The sequence below is a fragment of the Rutidosis leptorrhynchoides genome, chromosome 3, assembly GCF_046630445.1.
Source record: "Rutidosis leptorrhynchoides isolate AG116_Rl617_1_P2 chromosome 3, CSIRO_AGI_Rlap_v1, whole genome shotgun sequence".
Classification (NCBI taxonomy): domain Eukaryota; kingdom Viridiplantae; phylum Streptophyta; class Magnoliopsida; order Asterales; family Asteraceae; genus Rutidosis; species Rutidosis leptorrhynchoides.
Genome location: NC_092335.1, coordinates 163,812,224 through 163,830,661, shown reverse-complemented (window position 1 = coordinate 163,830,661; position 18,438 = coordinate 163,812,224). Strand labels below are relative to the sequence as shown.

Here is an 18,438-nt window from a genome sequence, read left to right as displayed (position 1 = left end):
ATACATATTAAAACACTACATGTATATACATTTTAACTGAGTCGTTAAGTCATCGTTAGTCGTTACATGTAAGTGTTGTTTTGAAACCTTTAGGTTAACGATCTTGTTAAATGTTGTTAACCCAATGTTTATAATATCAAATGAGATTTTAAATTATTATATTATCATGATATTATCATGTATGAATATCTCTTAATATGATATATATACATTAAATGTCTTTACAACGATAATCGTTACATATATGTCTCGTTTAAAAATCATTAAGTTAGTAGTCTTGTTTTTACATATGTAGTTCATTGTTAATATACTTTATGATATGTTTTCTTATCATAGTATCATGTTAACTATATATATATATCCATATATATGTCATCATATAGTTTTTACAAGTTTTAACGTTCGTGAATCACCGATCAACTTGGGTGGTCAATTGTCTATATGAAACATATTTCAATTAATCAAGTCTTAACAAGTTTAATTGCTTAACATGTTGGAAACATTTAATCATGTAAATATCAATCTCAATTAATATATATAAACATGGAAAAGTTCGGGTCACTACAAGGGTAACCCCTGTACTTGTTGAACCAGCTCCAAAAACACTTAGATGATACGAAAGAGATGGCAACACGACCATGGCTTGACCAGACTCAGGTGTAACATCATTTGATCTTGTGCTGGTTGTGTTGCTGGTTACATTGCCCAGCTCACCCGCATTATCCTCCCCCTCTAAAAAGGAACTTGACCTCAAGTTCTCGAGGTTGTCATCTTCCAAGTAAGGCATCAAATCACCCACGTTAAAAGTGCTAGATAGTATCACCAGGCAGCTCGACTTTGTAGGCATTTTCACCAACTTTTTCTAACACCTTGAATGGACCCTCAGCTCTTGGCATCAGCTTGTTCTTTCTTTTTGCTTGAAACCTTTCCTTCCTTAGATGAATCCAAACAAGATCATCAGGTGTAAAAGTGGGCTGCTTTCTGTGCTGGTTAGCTTTAACCTTGTATTGCTGGTTGGTCTTCTCAATCTTTGCCTTCACCTGCTCGTACAGCCTTTTCATTTCTTTTGCCTTAGCTACTGCCTCAACACTTGCCTTAGGCTCAATTGCAAAAGGAACCAGATCAATGAGTGTGAGTGGATTTGCACCATAGCTGATTTCAAATGGTAATTTTCCAGTGGAGTAATTAGGTGCTCTGTTGAAAGCAAATTCAGCATGTGCAACCTTCAAATCCCACTCCTTCAAACTTTTCTTCACAAGTGTTCTTAGCAGCATTCCCACAGTTCTATTGGTAACTTCAGTTTGGCCATCAGTTTGGGGATGGTGAGAAGTGCTGAACAAAAGCTTAGTACCAAGCAGCTTCCATAATGTCTTCCAAAAATAACTTAAGAACTTGGTATCTCGATCAGACACAATCATTTTTGGCACTCCATGAAGACGAACAATCTCTTTGAAGAATAAAGCAGCAACAATAGTAGCATCATTAGTTTTGTTGCAGGCTATGAAATGAGCCATCTTTGAAAATCTGTCAACAACAACTATAATAGAATCTTTGCCTCGCTGAGTCCTTGGCAATGCAACAATGAAGTCCATGCTCAAATCTTCCCATGGCTAGTTAGGAACAGGAAGAGGAGTATACAAACCCTTGTGAAAATCTAATTTAGCTTGAAAGCAAGTAGCACAATGATTTATCACAGCTTTGACATCTTTATCCATACATGGCCAATAAAAGTGTTCATTTAGGATCTCCATTGTCTTGTTAATCCCAAAATGACCAGCTAAACCACCTCCATGTGCTTCTCTAATCAGCAACTCCCTGATTGAATCTTTTGGAATGCACAATCTACTGCCTTTGAATAGGAAACCATCTTGCTCAACATAATCTCTTTTGGACTCAGCAGGTGAACAATTCAAAATAAGAGCAAAGTCTGGATCAACTTCATATAACTCCTTAATAAATGAGAATCCAAGAACTCTAGCTTCCAGAATTGACAACAAAGAATATCGTCTTGAAAGAGCATTAGTGATGTTAAAGCAGAGGGGTACGAAATAGTTATATTTTTACTACGAAATACTATTAAATACGATACAATTTTACACAAGTTATTTATTTATTTATAGAGTGGATATACCTAAACCTTGCTACAACACTATAGGCAGTGTACCTAATCGTACAGTAGTGTAGTTTTTAGTAAGTCCGGTTCGTCCACAGGGAACTAGCCAAGTTTAACGCTATATTTTTTTATAAAAACTATATTTGTATAAATATAAATATATATAAATAAGTAATATTATTATTATAAAAGGGGGTTTTTACTGTTTAATGACCGGTTTGTCGATTTTATGTCTTAAGTTGTAGTGACCCGAACTTTTCCATGTTTATATATATTAATTGAGATTTATATTTACATGATTAAATGTTTCCAACATGTTAAGCAATCAAACTTGTTAAGACTTGATTAATTGAAATATGTTTCATATAGACAATTGACCACCCAAGTTGACCGGCGATTCACGAACGTTAAAACTTGTAAAAAGCGACATAACGATATATATATGGATATACATATGGTTAACATGAGATTATGATAAGTAAGTATCTCCATAAGTATATTAACAATGAGTTATATACATATAAACAAGACTACTAACTTAAGGATTTCGAAACGAGACATATATGTAATGATTATCGTTGTAACGACATTTAAATGTATATATATCATATTAAGATATATTAATATATCATAATATCATGATAATATAATAATTTAACATCTCATTAGATATAATAAACAATAGGTTAACAACATTAATTGAGATCATTAACTTAAAGGTTTCAAAACAACACTTACATGTAACGACTAACGATGACTTAACGACTCAGTTAAAATGTATATACATGTAGTGTATTTAGATGTATTAAAATACTTTTGGAAGACTTCAAGACATATATCAAAACACTCATACTTAACGAAAATGGTTACAGTTACTTTTCCATTCTTTTCTTTCATCAAGAATTCTAGTCGTATTCTTACCCGTATTATACACAGCTTTAAAACGTACTTACTATGGGTATATACCAATAGGAACTAGCATGGGATTCCACTCTTGATTATGTCATGTATGACTAATCAATTTTAACTTCTATCATGAGCTAGTCAACTAACTCGAACTCCTTTTAACCCCACTCACCCTCACCAATTACCACTCATCATTCACTCCATTTCACTTTCAATTCTCTTTCTAATTCTCTCTCAACACACACACACTATTATGAACGTATTTTTCCAGTAGTTAATCATCATCTTCATCAAAAATCACTTCAAGTATCAAGCTATAATCATCATAGGAAGAACACTTCAAGAACACTTCAAAAATCCCTTCAAGTTTACTAATTTACTTCCAAGCTTTCTAATCCATTCCAAGTAATCATCTAAGATCAAGAAACCTTTGTTATATACAGTAGGTTATCTTTCTTATTCAAGGTAATATTCATATTCAAACTTTGATTCAATTTCTATAACTATAAACTATCTTAATTCGAGTAAAAATCTTACTTGAACTTGTTTTTGTGTCATGATCCTACTTCAAGAACTTTCAAGCCATCCAAGATCCTTTGAAGCTAGATCATTTCTTGTCACTTCCAGTAGGTTTACCTACTAAACTTGAGGTAGTAATGATGTTCATAACATCATTCGATTCATATATACAAAACTATCTTATTCGAAGGTTTAAACTCGTAATCATTAGAACATAGTTTAGTTAATTCTAAACTTGTACGCAAACAAAAGTTAATCCTTCTAACTTGACTTTTAAAATTAACTACACACATGTTCTATATCTATATGATATGCTAACTTAATGATTTAAAACCTGGAAATTCGAAAAACACCGTAAAACCGGATTTACGCCGTCGTAGTAACACCGCGGGCTGTTTTGGGTTAGTTAATTAAAAACTATGATAAACTTTGATTTAAAAGTTGTTATTCTGAGAAAATGATTTTTATTATGAACATGAAACTATATCCAAAAATTATGGTTAAACTCAAAGTGGAAGTATGTTTTCTAAAATGGTCATCTAGACGTCGTTCTTTCGACTGAAATGACTACCTTTACAAAAACGACTTGTAACTTATTTTTCCGACTATAATCCTATACTTTTTCTGTTTATATTCATAAAATAGAGTTCAATATGAAACCATAGCAATTTGATTCACTCAAAACGGATTTAAAATGAAGAAGTTATGGGTAAAACAAGATTGGATAATTTTTCTCATTTTAGCTACGTGAAAATTGGTAATAAATCTATTCCAACCATAACTTAATCAACTTGTATTGTATATTATGTAATCTTGAGAAACCATAGACACGTATACAATGTTTCGACCTATCATGTCGACACATCTATATATATTTCGGAACAACCATAGACACTCTATATGTGAATGTTGGAGTTAGCTATACAGGGTTGAGGTTGATTCCAAAATATATATAGTTTGAGTTGTGATCAATACTGAGATACGTATACACTGGGTCGTGGATTGATTCAAGATAATATTTATCGATTTATTTCTGTACATCTAACTGTGGACAACTAGTTGTAGGTTACTAATGAGGACAGCTGACTTAATAAACTTAAAACATCAATATATATTAAAAGTGTTGTAAATATATTTTGAACATACTTTAATATATATGTATATATTGTTATAGGTTCGTGAATCAACATTGGCCAAGTCTTACTTCTCGACGAAGTAAAAATATGTGAAAGTGAGTTATAGTCCCACTTTTAAAATCTAATATTTTGGGATGAGAATACATGCAGGTTTTATAAATGATTTAAAAAATAGACACAAGTACGTGAAACTACATTCTATGGTTGAATTATCGAAATCGAATATGCCCCTTTTTATTAAGTCTGGTAATCTAAGAATTAGGGAATAGACACCCTAATTGACGGGAATCCTAAAGATAGATCTATTGGGCCTAACAAACCCCATCCAAAGTACTGGATGCTTTAGTACTTCGAAATTTATATCATATCCGAAGGGTGTCCCGGAATGATGGGGATATTCTTATATATGCATCTTGTTAATGTCGGTTACCAGGTGTTCACCATATGAATGATTTTTATCTCTATGTATGGGATGTGTATTGAAATATGAAATCTTGTGGTCTATTGTTACGATTTGATATATATAGGTTAAACCTATAACTCACCAACATTTTTTGTTGACGTTTAAAGCATGTTTATTCTCAGGTGAATATTAAGAGCTTCCGCTCTTGCATACTAAAATAAGGACAAGATTTGGAGTCCATGTTTGTATGATATTGTGTAAAAACTGCATTCAAGAAACTGATTTCGATGTAACATATTTGTATTGTAAACCATTATGTAATGGTCGTGTGTAAACATGATATTTTAGATTATCATTATTTGATAATCTACATAAAGCTTTTTAAACCTTTATTTATGAAATAAAGGTTATGGTTTGTTTTAAAAATGAATGCAGTCTTTGAAAAACGTCTCATATAGAGGTCAAAACCTCGCAACGAAATCAATTAATATGGAACATTTTTAATCAATAAGAACGGGACATTTCAGTTGGTATCCGAGCGTTGATCTTAGAGAACCAGAATTTTGCATTAGTGTGTCTTATCGAGTTTGTTAGGATGCATTAGTGAGTCTGGACTTCGACCGTGTTTACTTGAAAAATGATTGCTTAACAAATTTTGTTGGAAACTATATATTTTTAACATGTGAATATTATGTGATATATTAATCTCTTAACGCGTTTGATTTTATGTGATAGATGTCTACCTCTAGAACAAGTCCCATTGACTCACCTAATAATAATGAAGAATCAAATGTAAATTGGAATGATTCGTGGACTGATTCACAAGTTCCCGAAGAGGAACCGGAAGAAGAGTCGGAACCGGAAGAAGAATCGGAACCGGAAGAAGAATCGGAACCGGATGAAGAAATAGAACCGGTGGGGGAAATAATAAAACGGTTAAGTAAAAGAAAATCCTCAACCAACCGACCAAGGTTAATTATGGTCAATGGTGTTTCCGCTAAGGAAGCAAAATATTGGGAGGATTACCAATTCTCCGATGAATCGGATTCTGACGAGAATTCCGATGTTGTTATAGAAATTACCCCAACTGAATTTAAAAAGGCAAAAGAAAATAATAAGGGAAAGGACATAAAAATAGAGAAATCTAATTCCAAGCCCGATGAACTTTATATGTATCGTCAACCCCCGAAGTCCTTAAGTTGTAACAATGACCCGGGAACCTCTAAACCACCAGGTTTTTCTAAACCAATGTGGACAACGACGGCTCGTATTAGGGGAACATCATATATCTCTAGAAACTTGGCAAAACGAACCAATACCGAACAAGAAGAAACGAGCGAGTCAGAATAAGATAGTTGTATTCGTGTGGTGTAATATATGTAATATAGTGTGCTTATGCTTTATGATATATGTAAAAATTGCTTGTATTAATAAGTATTTTTTTTATGAATCTAACTCTTGTCTATTTTACAGTATAAAAACACAAAATGGATAGACAACCCAATATTTTAAGAGACCTACCCGGAGACATGATTGATGAAATCTTGTCTAGAGTCGGTCAGAATTCCTCGGCACAACTATTTAAGGCGAGATCAGTTTGTAAGACATTCGAAGAACGTTCCAAGAATGCCTTGGTTTATAAAAGGCTTTTGTTTGAAAGATGGGGGATATCACATTGGGAAATCCATAAGTTACGATGCGTTTACTTTGACGCATATATTGCGGGGAACCCAAATGCTATTTTATGCAATGGGTTAAGAAATTATTTTGACTCAATATATCCGAATATTGGACTTCGTGATTTAGAAAAAGCGGCTAACATGCAACATAAAGAAGCATGTTATGCTTACGGATTAGTAATGTTCGCTTCTTACCAAAGTGAGAACAAGAACATCGAGCTACAACTATTAAATAAAACGTTCTCACAAGTGACGGAGTCGGTAATTGGGGTAAGAAATGAGGTTTTTAGGTTATTACGAGACTGTTGGTCATTACGTAACCCTCGTCCCTTTGACGACGTTACAACACGCTGTCTTATCAACGGCCATAACGGTTATGTTCCACAAGACCAAGGATGGGAAGTAGTCCTAGTAAAACCAGAATGCATCACTTGTTTCTGGACGTATGAATTACGTGTCTTTATTGCCTTTGCTGAACGACTTGTGTACTAGCTAGAATTATCTTCACAACTATCTTATATCAAAGTTATTGTGTGCTATATTTCATGCTTTATGTAAAATAAGCGGTATTGTAAGTTTGTAAAATATTGTATAAAAGTTTGAACGCGAAATATTATTACAATCAGTTTTTCATATAGAATTGTAGTAGTTGAATTGTATATTAGCTACTAAGTATGAACTTAACGGGTAGGTACTACCCGAATTTAAACTTATAAAACGCTAATATGAAGAAAAAGCTTTTATAAATGAGTTCATATTATGCTATGAAATACTATTAACTACTCTTAATATTCTGTATGATTAACTTGTTCCATTTGACTATTTTGAAGGAAATGGCACCGACTACTCGACACACCGTGAATATGAATGAAGAGGAATTCCGTACTTTTCTAGCTTCAAACATAGCCGCAGTACAGACTGCGCTACATACCAATAATAACCTTGGATCTAGCAGTACAGGAAATCGTGTAGGATGCACCTACAAAGAATTCACTGCCTGCAAACCTTTGGAATTTGATGGAACCGAAGGACCGATCGGATTGAAACGGTGGACCGAGAAGGTCGAATCGGTGTTTGCCATAAGTAAGTGTACTGAAGAGGACAAAGTGAAGTACGCTACGCATACCTTCACAGGTTCTGCGTTAACATGGTGGAATACCTATCTAGAGCAAGTGGGACAAGACGATGTGTACGCACTACCGTGGTCAGTATTCAAGCACTTGATGAACGAGAAGTACCGTCCTAGAACCGAGGTCAATAAGCTCAAGACAGAACTTAGAGGGTTACGAACCCAAGGATTTGATATTACCACGTACGAAAGACGATTCACAGAATTGTGCCTATTGTGTCCGGGAGCATTCGAAGATGAGGAAGAGAAGATCGGCGCGTTTGTGAAAGGATTACCGGAAAGAATCCAAGAAGATATAAGTTCACACGAGCCCGCCTCCATACAACAGGCATGTAGAATGGCTCACAAACTAGTGAACCAGATTGAAGAAAGAATTAAAGAACAGACTGCTGAAGAGGCCAATGTGAAGCAAGTCAAAAGAAAGTGGGAGGAAAACGGTGATAAGAATCACCAATACAACAACAACAGCAATTACAACAATAATCGCAACAATTATCCCAACAATCGCAACATCAATCGCAACTACAACAAACAGCCCAACAACAACAACAACAACAACAACAACAGCAACTACAACAATCATCCCAACAACAATAATAACCGCAACAACAACAACAATCAGAAGCAGCTATGCCAAAGGTGTGAAAAGTATCACTCGGGGTTCTGCACCAAATTTTGCAACAAGTGTAAAAGAAATGGTCATAGCGCGGCAAAGTGTGAGGTCTACGGACCAGGGGTTAATAGAACGAAAGGAACAAATGGTGTCGGAACGAGTAATGGCAGAGCAAGTAGTGTCAGAGCAAGTTATGCCAATGTAGTTTGTTATAAATGTGGAAAACCGGGCCACATTATTAGAAATTTCCCGAACCAGGAGAACACGAATGGACAAGGCCGCGGAAGAGTTTTCAATATTAATGCGGCAGAGGCACAGGAAGACCCGGAGCTTGTTACGGGTACGTTTCTTATTGACAATAAATCTGCTTACGTTTTATTTGATTCGGGTGCGGATAGAAGCTATATGAGTAGAGATTTTTGTGCTAAATTAAGTTGTCCATTGACGCCTTTGGATAGTAAATTTTTACTCGAATTAGCAAATGGTAAATTAATTTCAGCAGATAATATATGTCGGAATCGAGAAATTAAACTGGTTAGCGAAACATTTAAGATTGATTTGATACCAGTAGAGTTAGGGAGTTTTGATGTGATAATCGGTATGGACTGGTTGAAAGAAGTGAAAGCAGAGATCGTTTGTTACAAAAATGCAATTCGCATTATACGAGAAAAAGGAAAACCCTTAATGGTGTACGGAGAAAAGGGCAACACGAAGCTACATATTATTAGTAATTTGAAGGCACAAAAACTAATAAGAAAAGGTTGCTATGCTGTTCTAGCACACGTCGAGAAAGTACAAACTGAAGAAAAGAGCATCAATGATGTTCCCATTGCAAAAGAATTTCCCGATGTATTTCAGAAAGAATTACCGGGATTACCCCCACATCGATCCGTTGAATTTCAAATAGATCTTGTACCAGGAGCTGCACCAATAGCTCGTGCTCCTTACAGACTCGCACCCAGCGAGATGAAAGAACTGCAAAGCCAATTACAAGAAATTTTAGAGCGTGGTTTCATTCAACCAAGCACATCACCGTGGGGAGCTCCTGTTTTGTTTGTCAAGAAGAAAGATGGTACATTCAGGTTGTGTATCGACTACCGAGAATTGAACAAACTTACCATCAAGAACCGCTACCCACTACCGAGAATCGACGACTTATTTGATCAACTACAAGGCTCGTCTGTTTATTCAAAGATTGACTTACGTTACGGTTATCATCAAATGCGGGTGAAAGAAGATGATATTCCAAAGACTGCTTTCAGAACACGTTACAGTCATTATGAGTTTATGGTCATGCCGTTTGGTTTAACTAATGCACCAGCTGTAAGACCCGAATAATTGAAGTGTACACATGTGTATATAGGTGTATTGTGCGGTACTCGAATCGGGGTTTGGTTGTATATATTTAAAAAGGCAAAAGGATCTGGACTGGGAGAGTTGCGCGCCGCGCGGCCTGGTGGCGCGCCGCGCCATCTGTCTGTGACAGATTCTCTCTTTCTTTTAAATTAGATATTTTGAGGGTATTTTGGTAAAATGACTTGGAGGCCGGATTTAATGCCTTAGACCAGTTTTGGGGAGTTCATTTACTCCTTCCACAACTACCAACACTTATCCAAATCAATTCTAGAGAGAGAGTGGCTTTTAGTGAGGGAAACCCCATTTTGGAGAAGAAGAAGAAGGTTTCTTGCTTAAGTCCAAGCATTAAAGTTGTTCGCCTTCCCTCTAGCTTCGTTGTGATAGTTGTGGTATGCTCTAATCTTAATTTCCTTGTTTAATTTGATTTAGGGCTAGGGTTTGGGGTGAAGATGAACATAAAACCCATTTTGTTAGTGTTTTGGGTGTTCAAGGGTAATTTGAGTCATGTAGACTCAATATTGGGTTAACTAGGGTTTGAAAGAGTTAATTGTTGTTAGAGAACCCTAATTAGCTAGTAAAATTGCTAGAACACCATGATTTATGTAAATGGGTGTAAATGGGTTAGTGGTTGACCCAAAATGGGTAGGTTGACTTTGAAAGTGTCAAATGGGTCAAAATGAACCTAAGCTAATTAATATGTGTGGTTGAAGCCTAAAACTAGTGTTAAAATGTGTAATGAACCTACTTTGGTTAATGATAGGGTTTTGTGATGAGTTAACCCGATTTTAGGGTTAAGGGTGCAAATGGGTCGGATTTGCACCATGGGTCAAATTAACACTAGGAGTGAGCTTTAGAGTGTTGACCAACTCGAGTTGTGATTTTGATATTGTGATAAATGTAATAGGTGCATTACATTGAAGTGTTCAAGCTCGGTTATCTTTCACCAAGAGATTTTGAGGTGAGTGGAATAATTATGCATTCGTGTATATGGCGTGTTTATTTGTGGGTGTTATGGTATGAACCATCGAGCCGGTAGTACCATAGCATGTGTGTAAATTGATGTGAACCACGAGCCGGTAGCATCGAGTGTGAACCACGAGCCGGTAGCACTATAAAATAATTGATGTGAACCACGAGCCGGTAGCATCGAGTGTGAACCACGAGCCGGTAGCACTATAAACAAAGTGTGAACCACGAGCCGGTAGCACTATAAACGAGTGAGACTCAATGCGTATGGTGTGAACCACGAGCCGGTAGCACCATAGCGTCATGGTTAACCATATTAAGATTTGTTGATATTTAGCATGCTAAATTATTTATGGTTGTGTTGAGTATATGCTAAATTATTTATGGTTGTGTTGAGTATATGCTAAATTATTTATGGTTGTGTTGAGTATATGCTAACTCGGTTATGTTATTGTATGACCTGTTAAGTGTTTGAGGTTGATGACATGCTTTTGTGTTACACGTTTCGTACGAGGTATCTTGTGTTGTGATTGCAAATAGATGGGCGATATATATGTATGTGTAATTATTGCATTCACTAAGCTTTGCTTACCCTCTCGTTGTTTACCACTTTTATAGGTTCGGTGTTGGACAAGGGTAAGGGCATCGTTTTGGGCTAGGGATCCCGCTTGTTGCTAAGGGACGCTTTTGGTTTTAGTAGCTCTCGGAGTTTGACCGATAGTTGGGTAGTTTAATCCCAAACGCCATGCTCATTGTGTAGTTTGGAACTTAAACTTTTTGGTGGTCGAGACTCCTAAATTTTACTAAACTTGTAATTTGGGTCGTGTGGGCCCCGCTTGTAAAACTTTAATTTTATGTTTGAAACATGTTAGTTTTACATATTTGGTTGTATGGTAAAAAGCGTTTTGTCTAAAAGTGCCGGGAACTAGTCAATCTTTTCGCGGTTAAAAGTCCCGGGGACAGCCAGATATGGCCCGGCGCGGGGGCCATATGGCGCGGCGCGCTGATGGTCTGCAACAGAAATTTTTTTTTATTTCGTATTTTCACAAGGTTTTGTCGGGTGTTGGTTTGGGTTGTTACAAGTGGTATCAGAGCATGGTCTAAGGGATTTAGGTGACTTGAGATAGGCGCCTAGACTTAGACTTTTGTGTGCGTGATTATGCGGGACTTGTAGGACTTTGGGTCGGATCGGAAGGATTAGTGCATAGGTTTATGTGAACTAATCATGCGCTATTTGTTTGTGTTGTGTTTAGCAATCATCAAGCGAGATGGACGTTGTACTAGCGAGTTAGCGCGACGTGCTCGCGTAGTAATGACTAGCTACCATTACTACGGGTGCAAATCGGGTCAAACAAGCAATGTACGACGATTGTTGAGCGAGATGGGGTAGTGAGGCATATATGTATGTAATTGTGTATATTTGCCCTTTCGTTTCGTGGTTTAACCTAATTAGTTTTATAGAATGAAGACGAGAAACGGTCCCGATCACGATAACGGAAGTACAAGTGAAGACGCCGAGTTCTCGACCAAGGTCGAGGCCGTCTTTAAGAAGTTGAAATCGGATTTTCTTGCGGACGTTCGAAAGGTCTTCCAAGAGTCGGTCGATGGGCAAGTGACCGAAATGATAAACGAACGAATGAAGGCCACTATTGAAGAGGCCCTTGATGCTAGAAACGTTTATCCTCGAGGTGAAGGGGGTGATGGAAAGAGAGACTTCCACTACAAAAATTTTAAGGATACTCAACCTCCGACGTTTAATAGGGTGAGGGATCCGTTGAAAAGTACTTGTTGGATTTCGGACATCGAGGGGGCCTTCCGTACCGCGGAGTGTCCTCCCGAGAAGAAGACGAGGTTTGGGTCTAGCATGTTACGTGAAGAGGGCAAGTTGTGGTGGGATGATAAAATCAATTTGTATGGCGAAGAGCAATGCATGGACTTGACATGGGAGGAGTTCAAGAAAGAGTTTTTCAAGGAATACCGAACTTCATCCGATCTTGATCGAATCCGGGACGAGTTGCATCATTTGCAACAAGGTTCCATGGATTTAGTTACCCTCAAGTCTACATTCTTGGCAAAGACTCGTTTTTTCCCGGAGTATGTGGGTGATGATCATAAGCTTATGAAAGATTTTTATCGTACCTTGAATGCCGACTACAAGAGCAAGATTAGCCGGGGTATGGCTAAGACTTTTGATGAATTGTTTGAGTTGGCTCGGGGTTTTGAGCCGGAGGTGCCTAGGAAGAGTGATTTTACTTTTTCGAAAAGGAAGTTTGAAGGATCGAGCCATTCGAATTTTTCAAACAAGAAGTCCAAAAGAGGCGCCGAGAGCGTTAATAGTGCGAAGAAGGGTGGTTCCAGGAGTTTTGGACCCACTTGCTTTAATTGTAATCAAAGAGGGCACATGGCTCGCGAATGTCCTAAGGCGTCGACCAAGGTTACTTGCTTTAATTGCGGCAAAGAGGGGCATAAGAAGCCGGAGTGTCCCGACTTGCGAAATGATAATGTGAAAAGGTTGGAGAGGGCGGCGGGTACGGCTAGGGGTCGCAACTATTTGATGACTAATGATGAAGCCAAACAATCGAACGAAGTTGTCTCAGGTACTTTTATGGTTAATTCTAATCCGGCGAGAATTCTTTTTGATAGCGGTGCAAATTTGTCGTTTGTTTCTCCTAAATTTGTGCCTAAACTTGATAGACCGTTAGCTAAGTTAAGTCGTCCGGTAGAAGTCGAAATAGCGGACGGCAAGACGGTGCTAGTGGTTGATGTGTGTAGGAATTGTGATGTTGTTTTTGGTGCCGAAACTTTTAAAATTAATCTCATTCCAATGACCTTGGGCGATTTTGATATTGTCGTTGGTATGGATTGGCTCGATCATTACAGAGCCGATATTGCATGCCATGACAAGTTTATTCGTGTTAAGGCCCCAAGTGGGAGAGAAATGATTATTCATGGTGATAAGAGAAGAAGAACGGTGCCGATATGCACTTTTGCACGGGCGCGTCGTTCCGTTGTTACCGGTGGCATGGCTTTCCTTGCTCATGTTGTTGATACTCGTAATGAGCCACCACCTATTCGTGAAATTCCGGTAGTTAATGAGTTTGAAGACGTTTTTCCGGATGAGTTACCGGGTGTTCCGGCGGAAAGACAAGTCGAGTTTCGCATTGAGTTGGTTCCGGGGGCTACCCCCATCGCTAAAACTCCTTATCGTTTAGCACCAACGGAAATGCAAGAGTTGTTGAATCAAATTCAAGAGTTGCTTGAGAAAGGTTTTATCCGACCGAGTGCTTCGCCGTGGGGCGCTCCGGTCTTATTCGTGAAGAAGAAAGATGGTAGTATGCGTATGTGCATCGATTATAGTGAGTTAAATAAAGTGACGATCAAGAATCGTTATCCGTTACCTAGGATTGACGATTTGTTTGATCAACTTCAAGGCGCGACGTATTTCTCTAAGATCGACCTACGGTCCGGCTATCATCAAATGCGAGTCCGTGAGGAAGACATTGAGAAAACGGCTTTCCGAACGCGTTATGGGCATTATGAGTTTGTGGTTATGCCTTTTGGTCTTACGAATGCACCGGCGGCATTCATGGATCTTATGAACCGGGTGTGCCAACCTATGTTGGACAAGTCGGTCATTGTGTTCATTGACGACATACTAGTCTACTCGAAAAGTATGCACGAACATGAACGTCACTTGCGTGAAGTTTTGAAGACATTAAGAAAGGAGAAGTTGTATGCAAAATTCTCTAAATGTAAATTTTGGCTAAGAGAGGTCCAATTTCTTGGCCATATTGTGAACGAAGGCGGTATCCAAGTGGATCCGGGGAAGATTGAGACGGTGAAGAGTTGGGGACGACCGACTACGCCTACAGAAATCCGGAGTTTTCTCGGGTTGGCCGGTTATTATCGTCGGTTTATCCAAGATTTTTCTAAGATCGCTTCTTCGTTGACGAAATTGACAAGGAAGAATGCGAAGTTTGTTTGGGAGAACGAGCAAGAAATTGCTTTTCAATTGTTAAAAGAGAAGTTATGTCAGGCTCTGGTGTTAGTGTTACCGGAAGGTGTCAAAGATATGGTAGTTTATTGTGATGCTTCCTTAAATGGGCTCGGGTGTGTTCTTATGCAAAGGGGTAAAGTCATTGCTTATGCCTCTCGACAATTAAAGGAGCAGGAGACGAGGTACCCGACTCACGATTTAGAGATGGCGGCGGTTGTGCATGCGTTGAAAATTTGGCGCCATTACTTGTATGGTGTCAAGTGTACGATATATTCGGATCATAAAAATTTGAAACATCTTTTCACTCAAAGAGATTTGAATTATCGTCAACGTAGGTGGATGGATGTGGTGAAGGACTATGATTGTGAGATACTTTATCATCCGGGTAAGGCGAATGTGGTCGCGGATGCGTTAAGTCGAAAGACTCAACATCCGGCGATACGTGTAGCATCGTTACGTTTGGTTATCACTAACGACTTTCTTGAAAAGATGGGTGAAGATCAAATAGAGGCTTATGTTCACAATAAGCATGCGGAGCAAATTGTGGGCCAATCGGAATTCATTACTATGGGCCCGCGGGGTTTATTGTCGTTTCAAGGAAGGGTGTGGGTGCCTAAGATGGGTGATTACCGACGGGTGCTACTTGACGAGGCACATAAGTCAAAATATTCTATTCATCCGGGAGCGACAAAAATGTATCACGACTTGAAGAAAGACTATTGGTGGCCGGGAGTGAAACGCGATGTTGTGAAATATGTTGAACGATGTGTTACTTGCTTGCAAGTTAAAGCCGAGCACCAAAAGCCGTATGGTAAGTTGCAACCGTTAGAGATCCCGAAGTGGAAATGGGAGCACATTACCATGGATTTCATCACTAAGTTACCTAAGACGGCGAGGACTCAATATGATTCGATTTGGGTTATAGTTGATCGGTTGACTAAAAGCGCTTTGTTTCTTCCCATTAAAGAAGCAATATCGTCGGAGACCTTGGCTAAGTTGTTTATCAAGGAAGTGGTCGCTCGTCATAGGGTTCCTATATCTATTATCTCGGATCGAGATACCCGTTTTACATCTCGATTTTGGGAAAAGTTTCATGAAGATATGGGTACGCAATTGAAGTTGATCACGGCGTATCATCCTCAAACGGATGGTCAAACCGAACGTACGAACCAAACTCTAGAAGATATGTTACGGGCGTGCATTATTGATTTTGGTGGTAGTTGGGACGAGCATTTGCCTTTGGTGGAATTCTCGTACAATAATAGTTATCATACTAGTATCGGGATGCCACCGTATGAGATGCTCTATGGGCGTAGATGTCGAACTCCCGTTTGTTGGGGAGAAGTGGGTCAACGAGAGATCGGGAGTACCGATTTGGTTTTGGAGACGAACAACAAGATTGATATTATTCGGGAACATTTGAAGAAGGCTCAAGATAGGCAAAAGTCGTATGCCGACAAACGTAGGCGAACGATCGAATTTCAAGAAGGCAACATGGTGATGCTTAAAGTTTCGCCATGGAAGGGTATTATTCGTTTTCGAAAACGGGGAAAGTTAGCTCCTCGGTTTATTGGGCCATTCAAGGTGTTAGCTCGTGTTGGCGAAGTTGCATATCGATTGGAATTACCCGAAGAGCTTGCGGGGATCCATAATACATTCCATGTTTCCCACCTCCGTAAGTGTCTTGCGGATGATTCCTTATGGATGCCTTTAGATGAGATCGAGCTAAACAACAAGTTGGAATATGTCGAAGAACCGGTCGCCATACTCGATGAGAAAGTTAAGAGGTTGAGACATAAAGAAGTGAGGACTTTTAAAGTCCAATGGCGGCGTAGCAAGGGTTCCGAGTTCACTTGGGAACCCGAAGAGTTCGTGTTAGTGTATCTTCCCTCTTGTCATGCGGCTTGGATTGCGAGGGCGCAATCCGAATAAGTGGGGGAGAGTTGTAAGACCCGAATAATTGAAGTGTACACATGTGTATATAGGTGTATTGTGCGGTACTCGAATCGGGGTTTGGTTGTATATATTTAAAAAGGCAAAAGGAGCTGGACTGGGAGAGTTGCGCGCTGCGCGGCCTGGTGGCGCGCCGCGCCATCTGTCTGTGACAGATTCTCTCTTTCTTTTAAATTAGATATTTTGAGGGTATTTTGGTAAAATGACTTGGAGGCCGGATTTAATGCCTTAGATCAGTTTTGGGGAGTTCATTTACTCCTTCCACAACTACCAACACTTATCCAAATCAATTCTAGAGAGAGAGTGGCTTTTAGTGAGGGAAACCCCATTTTGGAGAAGAAGAAGAAGGTTTCTTGCTTAAGTCCAAGCATTAAAGTTGTTCGCCTTCCCTCTAGCTTCGTTGTGATAGTTGTGGTATGCTCTAATCTTAATTTCCTTGTTTAATTTGATTTAGGGCTAGGGTTTGGGGTGAAGATGAACATAAAACCCATTTTGTTAGTGTTTTGGGTGTTCTAGGGTAATTTGAGTCATGTAGACTCAATATTGGGTTAACTAGGGTTTGGAAGAGTTAATTGTTGTTAGAGAACCCTAATTAGCTAGTAAAATTGCTAGAACACCATGATTTATGTAAATGGGTGTAAATGGGTTAGTGGTTGACCTAAAATGGGTAGGTTGACTTTGAAAGTGTCAAATGGGTCAAAATGAACCTAAGCTAATTAATATGTGTGGTTGAAGCCTAAAACTAGTGTTAAAATGTGTAATGAACCTACTTTGGTTAATGATAGGGTTTTGTGATGAGTTAACCCGATTTTAGGGTTAAGGGTGCAAATGGGTCGGATTTGCACCATGGGTCAAATTAACACTAGGAGTGAACTTTAGAGTGTTGACCAACTCGAGTTGTGATTTTGATATTGTGATAAATGTAATAGGTGCGTTACATTGAAGTGTTCAAGCTCGGTTATCTTTCACCAAGAGATTTTGAGGTGAGTGGAATAATTATGCATTCGTGTATATGGCGTGTTTATTTGTGGGTGTTATGGTATGAACCATCGAGCCGGTAGTACCATAGCATGTGTGTAAATTGATGTGAACTACGAGCCGGTAGCATCGAGTGTGAACCACGAGCCGGTAGCACTATAAAATAATTGATGTAAACCACGAGCCGGTAGCATCGAGTGTGAACCACGAGCCGGTAGCACTATAAACAAAGTGTGAACCACGAGCCGGTAGCACTATAAACGAGTGAGACTCAATGCGTATGGTGTGAACCACGAGCCGGTAACACCATAGCGTCATGGTTAACCATATTAAGATTTGTTGATATTTAGCATGCTAAATTATTTATGGTTGTGTTGAGTATATGCTAAATTATTTATGGTTGTGTTGAGTATATGCTAAATTATTTATGGTTGTGTTGAGTATATGCTAACTCGGTTATGTTATTGTATGACTTGTTAAGTGTTTGAGGTTGATGACATGCTTTTGTGTTACACGTTTCGTACGAGGTATCTTGTGTTGTGATTGCAAATAGATGGGCGATATATATGTATGTGTAATTATTGCATTCACTAAGCTTTGCTTACCCTCTCGTTGTTTACCACTTTTATAGGTTCGGTGTTGGACAAGGGTAAGGGCATCGTTTTGGACTAGGGATCCCGCTTGTTGCTA

At 38.6% G+C, this 18,438-nt stretch overlaps 1 protein-coding gene across 1 annotated transcript in view; it reads right to left on the bottom strand.

Annotated features, from left to right (window-relative positions):
* Positions 1–1,610: 1,610 nt before the first annotated feature.
* The window catches only part of LOC139900567 (uncharacterized), a 140,011-nt gene continuing 123,183 nt past the window's right edge, over positions 1,611–18,438 (bottom strand). Inside the window, exon 6 of the mRNA XM_071883334.1 lies at positions 1,611–2,007. Within this exon, the coding sequence (XP_071739435.1) occupies positions 1,611–2,007 (397 nt within the window). The remainder of the gene's footprint in view (positions 2,008–18,438) is intronic.